At 42.8% G+C, this 14,485-nt stretch overlaps 1 protein-coding gene across 1 annotated transcript; it reads right to left on the reverse strand.

Annotated features, from left to right (window-relative positions):
* Positions 1 to 1,652: 1,652 nt before the first annotated feature.
* LOC134219323 (uncharacterized) lies at positions 1,653 to 3,411 on the reverse strand. Its single transcript, XM_062698040.1, has 2 exons — positions 2,113 to 3,411; positions 1,653 to 1,946 (listed from the first exon to the last, which is right to left on the reverse strand). Exons 1-2 carry the CDS (start codon positions 3,230 to 3,232, stop codon positions 1,876 to 1,878), a joined length of 1,191 nt encoding a protein of 396 aa, XP_062554024.1. The 5' UTR covers positions 3,233 to 3,411; the 3' UTR covers positions 1,653 to 1,875.
* Positions 3,412 to 14,485: the final 11,074 nt, after the last annotated feature.

A 14,485-nucleotide genomic window follows, 5' to 3' on the forward strand; every position in this document is an offset into this window, starting at 1 on the left:
ATATCCGAAATTAGATTCGTTCACAAATCACTGTTAACATTCCGACTTACCATACTTTAGTCGTTAAGAGACACTATCGTCGTAATAAATCGCAGCATTCCTCTTGAAGACGTTATTGTTTGAACGATTGTTACACAGGAATCAAATCAAATTGTTCTTACAGACATTTTATGTAATGAAACACTCACCAACCAAGAAACTTAATTTCATGGAACATCCAACTATAATTTTGTAGAAGTTAATGATGCTGGTACCATGCGGAAAGGCTCATTTTATTCCTAGCCTAGGTATGAATAACTGCTACAGGGAGTGAATTATAGGTACGGTCATTCAGTTATTACGAAAAAGTTGCATCAAGATGTCAAAAACGTTCGCATTGTGATCAATGTTTCATTAAAATTGCAATGCAGTCAGGGTTGCCACATTTAAATCTGTATTTTTTCTCCAGGAAATCTTCATATCTGTATCTCAAGGTAAAAATCTGTATTGAAAATCTGTATCCATCTAAACCCAATTAAAATAGTTTTTGAGCAAACTTTGTTTTAAAAATTATGTAAATTTGATAATTTGAGAATGAAATCTGTCGAGGGTCCGTCTACTATTGTTGCCACTTTAGAGGACCAACCGTTCAGTCTCACTAAACCTACTAAGCAGAACTACTGATTCTGGATATGTAAATAAAGGCTAGATCTGATTTTCTTTTATTATTGCTTGAGCTTTTTCTGAGACCACTTTATTCAAATATAGTCCGAACATTTTACAGAGCATAATATGGTTTCAATCTCGTTGATTTGCATAAACTTTTAATAAAAAGTAAAACCTATCAGAGCCAATTTGCTCTGTATTTTCAAATTAAAATTTTGCTTATATGATGGATCGTAATAAGATGAGTTTGGCGAAGAATTTAAATTATTTACATAATTTGTATTATAATTTTCAGTACTGTTCTCTTCAATAAATCTGTAAAATCTGTAATTTTGCTAAATCTGTATATCTGTACATACAGATTCTTGGTCACCGCTCTACCTCAAAAATCTGTAAAATACAGAATAATCTTTATATGTGGCAACCCTGAATGCAGTACGTGTTTGACATTTGAAACAAACAAACAAAGAATACTGCACTTAGGGTGACCATATGGTATCCTAAAGGAGGACATGTCCTCCTTTTTCATTAAAAACCAGATATCCTCCTTTTGCGCTAAAATGTCCTCCTTTTTGGAAATTTTGGAAAAACAGTTGCATGAAGAAATTCTAGTTTAACAAACAACAATACAACAAGTCCATTATGGAACAAAACATTGCACACGTTTGCGTTTCTGGTTTTAATTCTGAAATATTTTCCTATAAGTTTTGGAATAAAAAATAATGTTAATATGGAAAACAAAGTTACAGTAATACAAGTGTCAAAAATGTCAGAAGCATCGGAATTGTGAGAAATGGATTAGAAAAAAAGAATGTAAATGCTTCTCAATTTTTTTTTTACGAGTAAACACTCATCAAGTTGTCTTTTTTGTGAGCCAAAGAGCAGCCGCCTTGCCATGCCTAGAATGAAATAGAAAGACCTAAAACTAATCTTTACAGTTTCGATTTTCTTTAGTCTCAGTCTAAACAGTTTAGAATTTGTTAAATTGAGATTTTTTTTTTTTTTTTTCTATTGTGTTTATTTGACAGGCTCAGGCGTGTATAACACTTAACGGAGCCGAGACTTTATGATATTTACAATCGATATCATCTTATTATCAACAGTTAGTAAGGGGAAAGGGTATAGACCAAGATACTCGTGGCGACTCAAGGTTAGATTGCGTAATTTCAGGACGGACTAGGTTGGGATTTAGGTTTGAGGTATTTCAGCTGCTCATCCGGGTATTTGACGTCAATAACGGTATGGCGTAGCGTCGGGCTCGAGTTGTGGTTCGTCAGGGAGCATCTTCCGGATGGCCATAGCTTCGTATTACACAGAACAATAAGACAAAAACAAAAACGAGAAAGAAAAAAAGATAGGGGAATTAGACTTTTATGTCAGACGAGCAAAGAAAGGCATAGATGGCCTGCATATAAACCACATCGCGATCCCCCAAAACACCTCTTACTTCCCTGTAGGGTTGTTTACCTCGGGCCACAAGGGTATCCAATAGTTGCTCTCTGGAGGCGTCGTTTTCCGAGCAATACCAAACTACGTGATCGATGTCATCGTAACCGGCTCCACACCTACATAGGTTGCTATCAACCAGGTTTATTCTATAGAGGTGTGCGTTTAGTGAATAGTGATTGGACATAAGTCTCGACATCGTGCGAATGAAGCCTCGGCTTAAGTCCTCACCTCTGAACCACGCTCGCGCAGAAACTTTAGGAACTATGGAAAAGAGCCACCGTCCAAGTTCATTGTGTGACCAAATCATTTGCCAATTTTGAAGAGTACTCTGACGGACTAATGGGAAAAACTCGTTGTTCGAGATTTGTCTATCATAAACTTCACCTTCCTGTGCGCCCACCTTTGCTAGCGAGTCCGCCTTCTCATTGCCATAGATTAGGCAATGGGATGGGACCCATACAAAGGTAATCTTGAATGATCTTTCGACCAAATCACGCATCTGCTCTCTTACAGTTGTAAGAAAGTAAGATGCGTGCTTAACAGGTTTCATCGACCGGAGTGCCTCGATAGAACTAAGACTATCCGAGAAGATGAAATAATGGTCTACGGGCTGATTGGAAATTATCCCCAAAGCGAAATTAATTGCTGCCAGCTCAGCAACATAAACCGAACACGGTTCTTGAAGTTTTCGGAAGGTGGTTGAATTTACGTTGAAAACACCGAAGCCAGTGGATCCGTTAATGTGAGAACCATCAGTGAAATATCTGTTATTGCAATTGACATGTTCATATTTTTCAGAAAAAATGGAAGGGATAGATATTTGTCGAAGATGATCTGGTATTCCTTGAATAGCGTGTTTCATGGACAAATCGTATTCAATTGAGGAACTGTCGTTGACGAAGTGAACTCGAGGTGGATTATAACATGGAAGACAGAGATCTGACGATATGTAGTTGAGATAGACTCGCAGGTATCTTGAACGATGAGCCAGTTCAAGCATATTATCGAAGTTTTCTAATACAAGTGTGTTACTTGTTCCACATTTGATCAGTATTCTAAGTGAGAGCTCCCAGTAACGGTGCTTTATAGGAGTGACTCCAGCAAGCACCTCCAGGCTCATGTTATGCGTTGAATGCATACAGCCAAGGGCAATACGCAAACAACGATATTGAATTCGTTCCAATTTGATTAGGTGGCACTCAGCTGCTGAGAGGAAGCAGAAAGAGCCATACTCTAAAACAGAGAGAATAGTCGTTTTATATAGTTTGATGAGGTCTTCCGGGTGAGCGCCCCACCATGTTCCGGAGATAGAGCGGAGAAAATGGATCCTTTTCGGCATTTCTCTAACAAATAATCAATATGGGTCTTCCAGGTACACTTAGAATCAAACCAGACCCCAAGGTATTTAGAAGATAAAGATTGGTTTATGTCATCTTTCAACAGCTTTAGTTTCAGTTGAGCAGGGTACCGCTTCTTAGTAAACACAACCAATTGAGTTTTTGCGGAGAGAACTCGATCCCTAAATGTCTGGCCCAAACAGTCAGGTTATTTAGGAATTTTGCAATGGTCTTTGCAGGACTTCTGCACATGAACCTCTTAGAGAGATCACGGCATCATCTGCAAGTTGTCTAAGCGTGCATTGTCCTTCCAAACAATTGTCAATATCTTTAACATAGAAATTGTAAAGCAAGGGACTTAAACATGAACCTTGGGGAAGGCCCATGTAGCTATTTCTGGAAGTTGTCAGAGTGCCGAGAGTAAAGTTCATGTGTTTTACTGACAACAAATTGTACAAGAAATTATTCAAAATAACGGGTAATCCACTACTGTGCAGATTTTCCGACAGTACTTCTATGGAAACAGAATCAAAAGCGCCCTTAATATCCAAGAAAACTGAAGCCAGTTGCTCCTTGTGCGCATAGGCCAGCTGTATATCTGAAGAGAGCAACGCTTGACAGTCATTTGTTCCTTTACCTTTTCGAAACCCGAATTGAGTTTTTGACAGTAATGCATTTTGTTCGACCCAATATGGTCAATTCTTGAAAGGATCATTTTCTCCAATAATTTTCTCATGCATGATAGCATGGCAATCGGTCGGTATGAATTGTGATTAGACGCTGGTTTCCCAGGCTTTTGAATAGCTATTACTTTGACCTGGCGCCATTCTGGTGGTACGATGTTGTACTCCATGAAACAGTTGTACAGGTCAAGTAATCGTCTTTTAGCGATATCTGGGAGGTTTTTTAGAAGATTGAATTTGATGTTATCGCATCCCGGAGAAGAATTGTTTGATGAAAGAAGAGACATAGATAGTTCCAGCATTGAGAATGGTCCACCCAAAGAACCGGGATCAAGCGTAGATTCTCGAAATAGCGGTTCAGCTGGTACGGTACTTTTTTGCGAAGTTGAATATTCATCGATTGGAGTATTCTTCACTCTCGTTGGTGGAAATGCGGTTCCGCATGTTGCGGGCCGTTTTCCAAAGTGTTGTCATTGAGGTTTCACGTGATAGTCCCTCGACAATACATCGCCAGTAGCTACGTTTTTTAGCCTTGAGAAGATTTTTGAGCTTTCTTTCAAGCCTCAAATACTCTTCGAAAAGCTCAGACCTTCCGTGTTTACGGAAAGCCTTGAAGGCATCAGATTTCTCGGAATACAACTTAGTACATTCATCATCCCATCCAGGAGTGGCTGGTCTTCTTATGACAGATGTACTTGGAACGCGTCGTTTCTGAGCTTCTAGTGCGCTTTTATGAATCAATTCGGTAAGGAATCGATACTCATCCAGTGGAGGAAGAATATCAGTTGATTCAATACCAATGTTTACCGCCGATGCAAATTTTTGCCAGTCAATGTTTTTGTGAGGTCGAAAGGAACATCAACTGGCACTGATCGTTGAGAGCCGCTTTTGATTGTGGTGACTATCGGCATGTGGTCACTACCATGGGGATCTTGGATTACCTTCCACGTGGAATCTAATGATAGTGAATTAGAGCATAAAGACAGATCTATTCGACTTTCCTGACCTTGAGGTCCTATTCGAGTTACTTCGCCTGTGTTCAAAATATTCAAGTTGAAATCGTCGCACAAATCATAGAAAATAGGCGCTCTGTTATCGTCTCTAGTTTCGCCCCATGCAATACCATGTGCATTCATATCACCCAGTATTAAAACTGGGGATGATAAAAGAGAGACTGCGCTCCAAAGATGCCGACGATTAAGTGAGGCATTTGGGGGAATATACACTGAAGCTATGCAAAGGTCTTTATTCTTTACATTTACTTGGCAAGCGACGATTTCTAAACCATTAACAGTCGGAATGGGAATTTTGTAGAAAGTGTGACATTTTTTGATTCCCAAAAGAACGCCACCATAATGATCATTCCGATCTTGGCGAATAATGTTAAAATCGTGGAAGTTGATTTCATCTTCAGAAGAAAGCCATGTTTCACAGAGTGCAAATATATCGCAATCGGAGTTGCGAATTAAAACATTAAACACGTCCAATTTATGTTTCAGACTATGACAGTTCCACTGCAGCACAGTGATTGTATCTTGTATGGCCGTATTATCCATCGAAAGATACAAGTCCTGCAAGAAGGGGCCATGAAACAGTCAATTGCTTCAGATAACTTTCAACTGTTGGAATAAAGAGGTCAATGATTGGCCTCAATGAATTCGGAATATTGAACAAGTTCAAAATACGATCCACAAGATCCTTAAAGGATATCAATCCTCGCTTGGACGAGATTCTTTTCTTAGAAGTGCGAGTAGCAGTTTTCTGCTCAGAGATATTCCTTACCTGATGTTTCTTTGTAACATCAGTTTTAGGCAATGGCAGAATGTCTTACTGCAACATGGGTCAAAAGGAGCAGTATAGACAGGCTGCTTCGGAATTTTAAGTAATCCCCATTACCATCAGATTTCGGCAAGCTTCTAGAGATGATTTTTGTTTTCTTACGGCGCAATCCCGGGGAAGACAGTTTCTTCCTCTTTTCGGGTACGTGTACCTCCGCAGAATCATCCATATCGGCTACGTCAGAGTCCGATTCGTCTATGGAAATGACATCATAAAAATCACTTACTTGAACGGCAGCTGAAATAGCAGCCGTTGCGTTGGCAGTTGCGGATGTGTCTTGCGACTTCACCATTTCTGCATACGACTGCTTAGAGCGCTGTACTAATGAACGCTTAACTTTTTGGGTGCGCTTTTTGTACACCGGACATTCTTGCAAACCATGGGGAGGGTCCATGCCACAATAAGCGCACTTTGTAACTTGTTGTTGGCAGGACTCCTCTCTATGCCTTTCAAAACATTTTGCCACAACGGGGCTTGTTGTCGCAAAACTCGTCAGTGTGCCCCAACTGTTTGCAGTTGGTACAATTGAAAACTCTGGGTACAAAAAGACGCACCGGAAACAACATATTTTCGATATCTACATATTTTGGGAGTATCGAACCGGCAAACGTTACCCGTAGCGAACCTGACTTCGAATATACTTTTTTACCATCTACCATGGCTGCTGAATGCAATTCCTTGCAGTCCAGAATATCCACGGTAGATTGCAGGGCATTCTTTAAACGGCCTTTTCCTGCAAGCACATCCTTGCAAGTCAGGCTCGCTGCGTTAATTACGCCTTCAATCTCGACCTCCCGCGAGGGCACATAAACCAAATATTCCACATTATAGTTCTGGTCTTTCGCGATAGCATTTGCATCCTGGTATGTAGGTGCGGTTACACGTAGTTTGTTCCGATTGATTTGATGAAAATCAGTTTTCGGAAAACGACGCGTCAAATCACGTTTGATTCCTAGGAAATCAATACTTTTCACTTTCTGCCGAAAGTAAACAACCCAAGGCCCAGGCGAAGAAGCCTGGTAGAATCGCGTGCGAACGACATTGTCTTTGGGAGGCGTTTCGCCTCCGTTTTCTTCGTCCATGAAATGTAATACAAAATCCCCCCCCAAAAAAAAATAGAAGAGAAAAAAAAAATAATACTAATAGGTTTTAATTATAATAATAACAAAACAAACACACACACACACACAAAAAAAAAGAAGAAAAAAAAATTCAAAGTTTTTAATAATAATTCAGGCAACCTTTTTTGCGTTTCGTCCCACTCTAATGCAACGGTGCCACCCTTGCCTAACGACAGGCAGAGCACACAAAAGCTTCACCACTGGTGCGTGGATGAAAGTTAAACGAATGCAAAGAGACAATGGGATACAATCTTTTTACTTAGCCTGTTTGCTGCCTACCCGAGTAGGTAGCTTTGTCGATGACGACCTGATGCTGATTGATACTGATCGTCGTCGCAGCACTTGATGAAAAAAAAAAAACAAACTAACGAGACTGCAATAGCATCGCTAGAACAGCTCGCTTCCTTAACTAGTCGGCTGGATAAATCACCTTGTAACTAGCTTTACACTCGCGTAGGCAACTTAACGATATAAAAACAACCCGCCGAATACTAAACGGGGGACAAAACTCTAGCGGTATAAAGCGCGTCACGTGATGAGACACGGGAGTAAAATACGTCCGGCTCGTCCAGAAACACGACAAGGAATGAAATTGAGAACTTTGTGGTCATACAGTTAACGGTATCATTCTAATTCACATACCCTAATTTGTGATTCCGAATGGCATTCAAGAAAAAAAAGCTGGGCAATTAAGCATCTTGTATTCGGTCCTTAAAGAACCTAATGTTCGGTCAGTTACCTATTTTTGCAATTAATTATTCAGAATTGTAAACAATGATTCTTGTTAGAATTCTGCGGAATATTGTTGAAAATGCAGGCCTAATAATATTAAAAATTTGTTCACAACTTATCTTAAATTTAGTTAAGCTAAAATCTTTCAATTGAAAAGATGTTGTGGGTAGTTCATAACTAGAAAGTGCTTTATGTAGACTGTAATGAGAAAAAACGTTCCATCTGAAGGTAATAAAGTGATCTGTTATGTTAATAAAATATAAGAGGATGTTGTATTTGGATCATTACAAAAACTTCTTCCAATAGACTTTAGTGTGCAAAAATCTAACAAATATAATAGAGGTTGCTGGCGTTTAATCATCTTTCTCTTTCGCGCTCTTTAAGCGCAAAGGAAAGATAGGATTTGTTTTCATCGGGAAACGTTTCCCGATAAAAACAAATTCTATCTTCGCCGTGCGCTTGAAAGAGAAAGATGATTAAACGTCAGCAACCCTCATACCGTTTTGACTCCACAATTCCACAATTCCTCAATGCGGTAAACCAATGAAAGTTTTAGTTTTAGGGCGCTAAAACGGTATTTTTAATCATATTAAAAACTGACAAACGATCAAACGATTTTATGTCCTCCTTTTTCAACCAAATGTACTCCTTTTTCGCTCAATTCGGGTGAATTGTCCTCCTTTGGTATAATTTCACATGGTCACCCTAACTGCACTTCATGTTGCAAACACGGAACAAAATCATTAAGTTGCATATTGTGGACCATGTAACTTTAATGCGCCTTTCAAAATTTAACTGTTTGTTTAAATTAAGTTGTAGATACGTTGAATGTGTCTTCATGTTTAATTTAAAATCGTTCATCTTTTTGACAACTCACATTTTTTCCTATGATGGTGCAACATGCTAACTTTCACCTACTCAGTGACTGAGTAAAATTGTATTGCTCTCTCTTTCTATCCCACGGAAATTTTACTCAATTTCCGTCAAAAGCAGGACAACTCAAAACTATGAGTAATCCTGCTTTTGACGTGAAATTTCCGTGGGAAGAAAAGAGATGGCAATACAATTTTACTCAGTCACTGAGTAGGTGAAAGTTAGAGTGAATCAAGTAAAAGGAAACCCGAGTACAAAACTTCATAATCGTATGGTTTTTATGGTGAGTCAACATGCAGTCCCTTCGAAGTGTAGAATGGTGTTGTGGTAGAGTGAAGGACTATCAATCACAAGATCCATAAATCGAATCCAGTTTCGTATTTTTATTTTTTTTTCCGCTGTAGTATTTTGCAACATTATTGCTATTTTACTGCAATCGATGGATGTTTCCATAGGCTCCACCTCTTGCGCTTTTCGAATTGCAAGAGAGTTATGTTTGATGGCACATACGCAAAGATTGTTTCTTTCCGAATAGTTGCAACACAGTGAAATATTCAGTAGTGAAACAATTTGTGCTGCTTGGGAAGGCGCGCTATCGATTCCCCTTTTCCGACTGACACAGTCCGTGTCCATGCTGTTGTGTTTGGGTTCGGTTGGCGATATGGAATTAATCCGTGTCCAGGGAGCAGGTGGAGCCGTAACAAGGTGACCTATGAGTGCGAGCGATGTTATTCCCGCGAGGAGCTGAAAAGAGCCCAGAGCGTCGACCAGCAGGAATCCAGGAAATCTCCGTGTTTGTGTTCGGCTTTTGTCCCTTGATACGGGAGACTGGACCGAGGCCGGGAATCCGGTGGCAACCAAGTTCCCCCCGTCAAGGTTGACTTTGTAACGATGAAAAATCCCGTACATCAATCGTTCGCGGTTGTAGTCACCTTGGGCCTACGGGGGGCCCTTCATCGTTAACGCGGTTAGGGCATTGGTTGTCGGCAGTATAAAGCTGAACAGGTGAGTTTTGATTGATTAATCCATGAATCCCCTTGTATACTTTTAGGTCTCAAGTCATTTGGCCAAAATTGAAAAATTGAGCTTCGGTAAACCTATTTCACTTGTAGGCAAGTTTTTGCGTGGGAGTCCACAGATCTCGGAGAGAAACAGCAGACGTCGTCCCAGTTCTTATCGGCTCACAGTTGTGTCTTTGTTCCGTCTCTGCAGGTGGTCTTAGGGGAATGATCAAGCGCCGAGGTCGCCCCCCCGATTCCGGTTGGACGAGGACTTCCGGTTCCCTAGTAGCACAGCTCGGATCGATTTTGTTGTAGCAACTCCAATGTGACTGTATTTGACTGTCGCGTATAAGTCAAAGTGACTGGTATGTGACAAGTGTGCTACTCGGGTTCAGGGCCGCCCCGACTACTCTCTCTTTTCCCCAGTCCGTTAATCGGCTGTGATTTGTTGAAAGGTGGAGTAGGAGTAGGAGGTGCCGGTAGGAGTTCCCATTCCGATTCCGTCAACGTTCGGTTGGAATCGTCCCAGCACCTCCGATTTGCCATGTTTCAGTCCGTGGAAAATACCATGTCCGACCTCCTGACAGTTTTGCTGTTTCCTTGGATGTGAGAGCGTTTTTCCTGATTCTACAAAACTCGTGCAGTGCCGATGTTGCTAGCGCATTTGGAACATTCGATGTCGGCGGTTCCTTCGCAGCAGATATTTGCAGTACGCTATTGCAGAGGTTTTCCGATGTGACCCAGTTGTCCACCAGTGCAAGGAACTGAGTTTGTGGGCTTATGATCATTGAGCTTGATGAGGCTGCCAGTAGTCCAGCCATTGTTGAAGCATACTGGAAACGTTAGCAAATGGCTAGCCGAATTTGGAGCCGGTGTTTGCTGAAGCTAGAAGGAATATGACTTCCCCGGGAAGCCAGGAGGGATCCCCAATCCGGTCCCGACAGCTTCCGGTTGGAGGCACCCTGACTATCCTGAGACCGTCTTCGTCCTGTGCTGAGGTTGGTCGGCTTGAAGCGTACTTGGTATGTGCTTGATAGTGCCGGTGGAAATCGGTTATAATTGATTGGGTTGCCAGGTTGACAATAAGCCAACCAACGAGAGGAGAGACGGTGGTTCTTTGGTTGTTACTAAATAATTCTCCGGATCATCCCAGTTGTTCACCAGATTTATGTTTTGGATTTGCGAGAGTTAAACTAAACCGATTTATTGACGCTGGCAGTAGGCCAACCAGTGTGATGCTTCGATGATGTTGGCAGTAGTCCAACCAAGCTACAATCAGTCCGATTGGTCCGCTTAATCAATGCGTCGCAGTTGAGTAGCTCGAGAGGTGTTGTCCGTTTCTTGAAAATTGGATGGGGAAGATGTATCGCTCCCGGGAAGGCCAAGAGGGATCCCCATTCCGGTCCCACAATAGCTTCCGGTTGGGGGCGACCTGGCAGTCCCGTGGCCGTAGTCGTCCCGAGTAGTGGCTTTGTATATCCTCGTCGCAGAAGAGATTAGATCGCGTGTAGGTTGGTATCTTTGAGGAAACAAAATAGTGCTGCAACTGCTGCAGCGTCATCGGCGAGTGCGTCTCGAATGCTGCTTGGAATACCATAGGTTGATCTCGGGTATTCGTACAGCGGGCAAAAGCAAATAATGTGTTCCACAGTATTTCGGGTCTGGCATAGTTTTAAAAGAACCTAGGTTATAGTTGTGTGAGAGTTTTATATGCCCTGTTTGGAGGCGATATATTATCCTTTGCTCTTTCAAAATTGGTAACTCACTCCAGCGGCCGGTTGTGGCTTTGATTTTTCTTAGATAGTGTGAGGTGCTTTTGTCCCATTCATTTTCTCAGTATATTTTTACTATGATTGTAATCCTATGATTGTAATCCTATGATTGTAATCCTATTACTATGATTGTAATGTGTATGAAGGCTTTTGGTAATGGTAAGATTGGGTCCATGGATGCCAATTCCCACTCCTCTATGGGATAGGGAACCGTCAGTATAGCGGTGTTCAAAGTTCCTGTATCGACTTCCTAGAAGTTCCCGAACGGAGGCTCGCAGTAGTTCAGTATTATCCCCTTTTCTGAATTTTTGTTGTATGCTATTGTCCACATAGATTTTGCTGGAACGCCAGCTTTTAGCCCCATGCCAGTGTATTTTGGCAACAGTGGGCATGTTCTGATTTGCTAAAACACGTAGAATTATGTCTGCTCGTTGAAGGAGGAGTGTTTGATCGTTTCCGGAGGTTTTCGCCGCTTTCCGACAGATAGCAGATTTTACCCTGCAGTGGAAGGGTAAAATACCTGCCTCGGTGCATGCTGAAATAGCCGGGGTAGATGGTAACAATCCGGATATGATTCGGACGTATTTGTTGAAGCAGGGCGAAAGGGTGTCGATGAGCCTTTCCTCTTGGGAGCATGTAAGCTCTAAGCCATAAAGAAGCCGACTGTCGATGATGGCCTGGGCGACCTGGAACCGAATAGCCCGATTGTTTGAACGATGTGGTTTCGAGATCGTTTGTATCAGATTGATTCTGGCTTGACAATTGGTTTTAACCAAATTGAAGTGGGCTTGAAACGTCAAATTTCGGTCAATCATGACTCCTAGAACGCGAACGTTCTTTTTATTAGGTATCATGTTCCCATCTATCTGGATACCAGGCCCTCGAAGTTGGTGCCTGGTCTATTCCCGATGGTCCCCATGAGAGTATCGTCGGCGTAGATGAAGATATACACGTTAGATGCTAGGTGGTTGGTTACATCGCTCATTGCGATAACAAAAATCGTAACCGCGAGGACGGACCCTTGAGGGACGCCAGTTTCTTCCTTAAAGCTCCGGGATGTGAAGTTTCCAATCTGAACCTTAAACGATCGATTATCGAGGAAGTTTCTGATGCACGCCATGATGTTGCCAGAGAAGCCCCATGTTTTTAGTTTCTGTAGTACGAAAGGTGTCCAGGTTCGATTGCCAGGTCCGATTGTCCAGGTTCGATTGAATGCCTTTGATATGTCTAGAGATACAAGATCTGCATGTTTGCCTTCTGTGTATGCTTGGTGTAATAGGTCTCCTAATCCCGCAAAATATGTGCCAGTGCCGTATCCTGCTCTAAAAGCGTGTTGGTGGTACCCAAAACGTCCGTCTTTCTCTAGCTTCTCTCGCAGGCGCCGGTTGACCATACGTTCTGTCACTTTGGAGAGGCAGCTTGTTAGGCTTATGGGTCTATATTGAGTCTCATCTCTTGCAGATACACCATTTTTAGGGATGGGTACAACGAGGCTCTCTCGCCACTGATTAGGAAAGGACTGGTCTTCCCACATCGTGTTGATGAGTTCTAATAATTTTGATTGCCCTGCTAACGGAAGCCGTTTAAGCAAAGGGTATCCGATCTCGTCAGGCCCGGCGGATTTTCCACTACTCGTCTTTAAAGCGAAGGAGAGCTCGTCCAGCGAGAAGGGGAGATTAATTTCCGATCGAATGGATTCAATGGGGATTTGAAAGTTATGAATCGAGTTTTGCTGTTTTCTGATTTTCGCTTGGAACATCGGATCATAGTTGTTGAAGGAGGCTATAGATGCAAAAGGGCAGCAGGGACTATGTCCAAGGGCTTGACGATCCCTCCCCAGGCCATCTGCGAGTTGTGGGGCTTGCCTAGGATGTGGTGGGGTTTGACAGTGGGCCCTGTTAAACCTCTATAAAAAGCTGCATGTATCCGCAAGTAGGCCCCACCAAAGCGACCGTGTGCCGCTCAAAGCGCACAAGCCCAAGTCCTGGTGTTAGGTGGGACGCTAAACAGCCCTGACACGACGGCCCTCCGACGAGACAGGAGGTTTGCGCTGGCCCAATAAGCCGCCTAGAAAACCAATCATTACGAACAATATAAGAGATAATGCGACTCGATATAATCGGCAAAGACCTAGGCGACGAAGACAGGATCACGATTGGAAGCTTGGAACATGGAATTGCAAGTCGCTAGGTTTCGCAGGTTGCGACAGGATGATCTACGATGAATTACATCCCCGCAACTTCGACGTCGTGGCGCTGCAGGAGATTTGCTGGACAGGACAGAAAGTGTGGAAAAGCGGGCATCGAGCGGCTACCTTCTACCAAAGCTGTGGCACCACCAACGAGCTGGGAACCGGCTTCATAGTGCTGGGTAAGATGCGCCAACGCGTGATTGGGTGGCAGCCAATCAACGCAAGGATGTGCAAGCTGAGGATTAAAGGCCGTTTCTTCAACTATAGCATCATCAACGTGCACTGCCCACACGAAGGGAGACCTGACGACGAGAAAGAAGCGTTCTACGCACAGCTGGAGCAGACATACGATGGATGCCCACGGCGGGACGTTAAAATCGTCATCGGTGACATGAACGCACAGGTAGGAAGGGAGGAAATGTATAGACCGGTCATCGGACCGGATAGTCTGCACACCGTATCGAATGACAACGGCCAACGATGCATAAACTTCGCAGCATCCCGCGGAATGGTAGTCCGAAGCACCTTCTTTCCCCGCAAAAATATCCACAAGGCCACATGGAGATCACCTAACCAAGAAACGGAAAACCAAATCGACCACGTTCTAATCGACGGTAAATTCTTCTCTGACATCACGCACGTCCGCACTTACCGCAGTGCGAATATTGAATCCGACCACTACCTCGTTGCAGTATGTCTGCGCTCAAAACTCTCGACGGTGTACAACACGCGTCGAAGTCGGACGCCGCGGCTTAACATTGGGCGGCTACAAGATGGTAGACTAGCCCAAGAATACGCGCAGCAGCTGGAAGTGGCACTTCCAACGGAAGAGCAGCTAGGCG

The sequence above is a fragment of the Armigeres subalbatus genome, chromosome 3 (assembly GCF_024139115.2).
Source record: "Armigeres subalbatus isolate Guangzhou_Male chromosome 3, GZ_Asu_2, whole genome shotgun sequence".
Lineage (NCBI taxonomy): Eukaryota > Metazoa > Arthropoda > Insecta > Diptera > Culicidae > Armigeres > Armigeres subalbatus.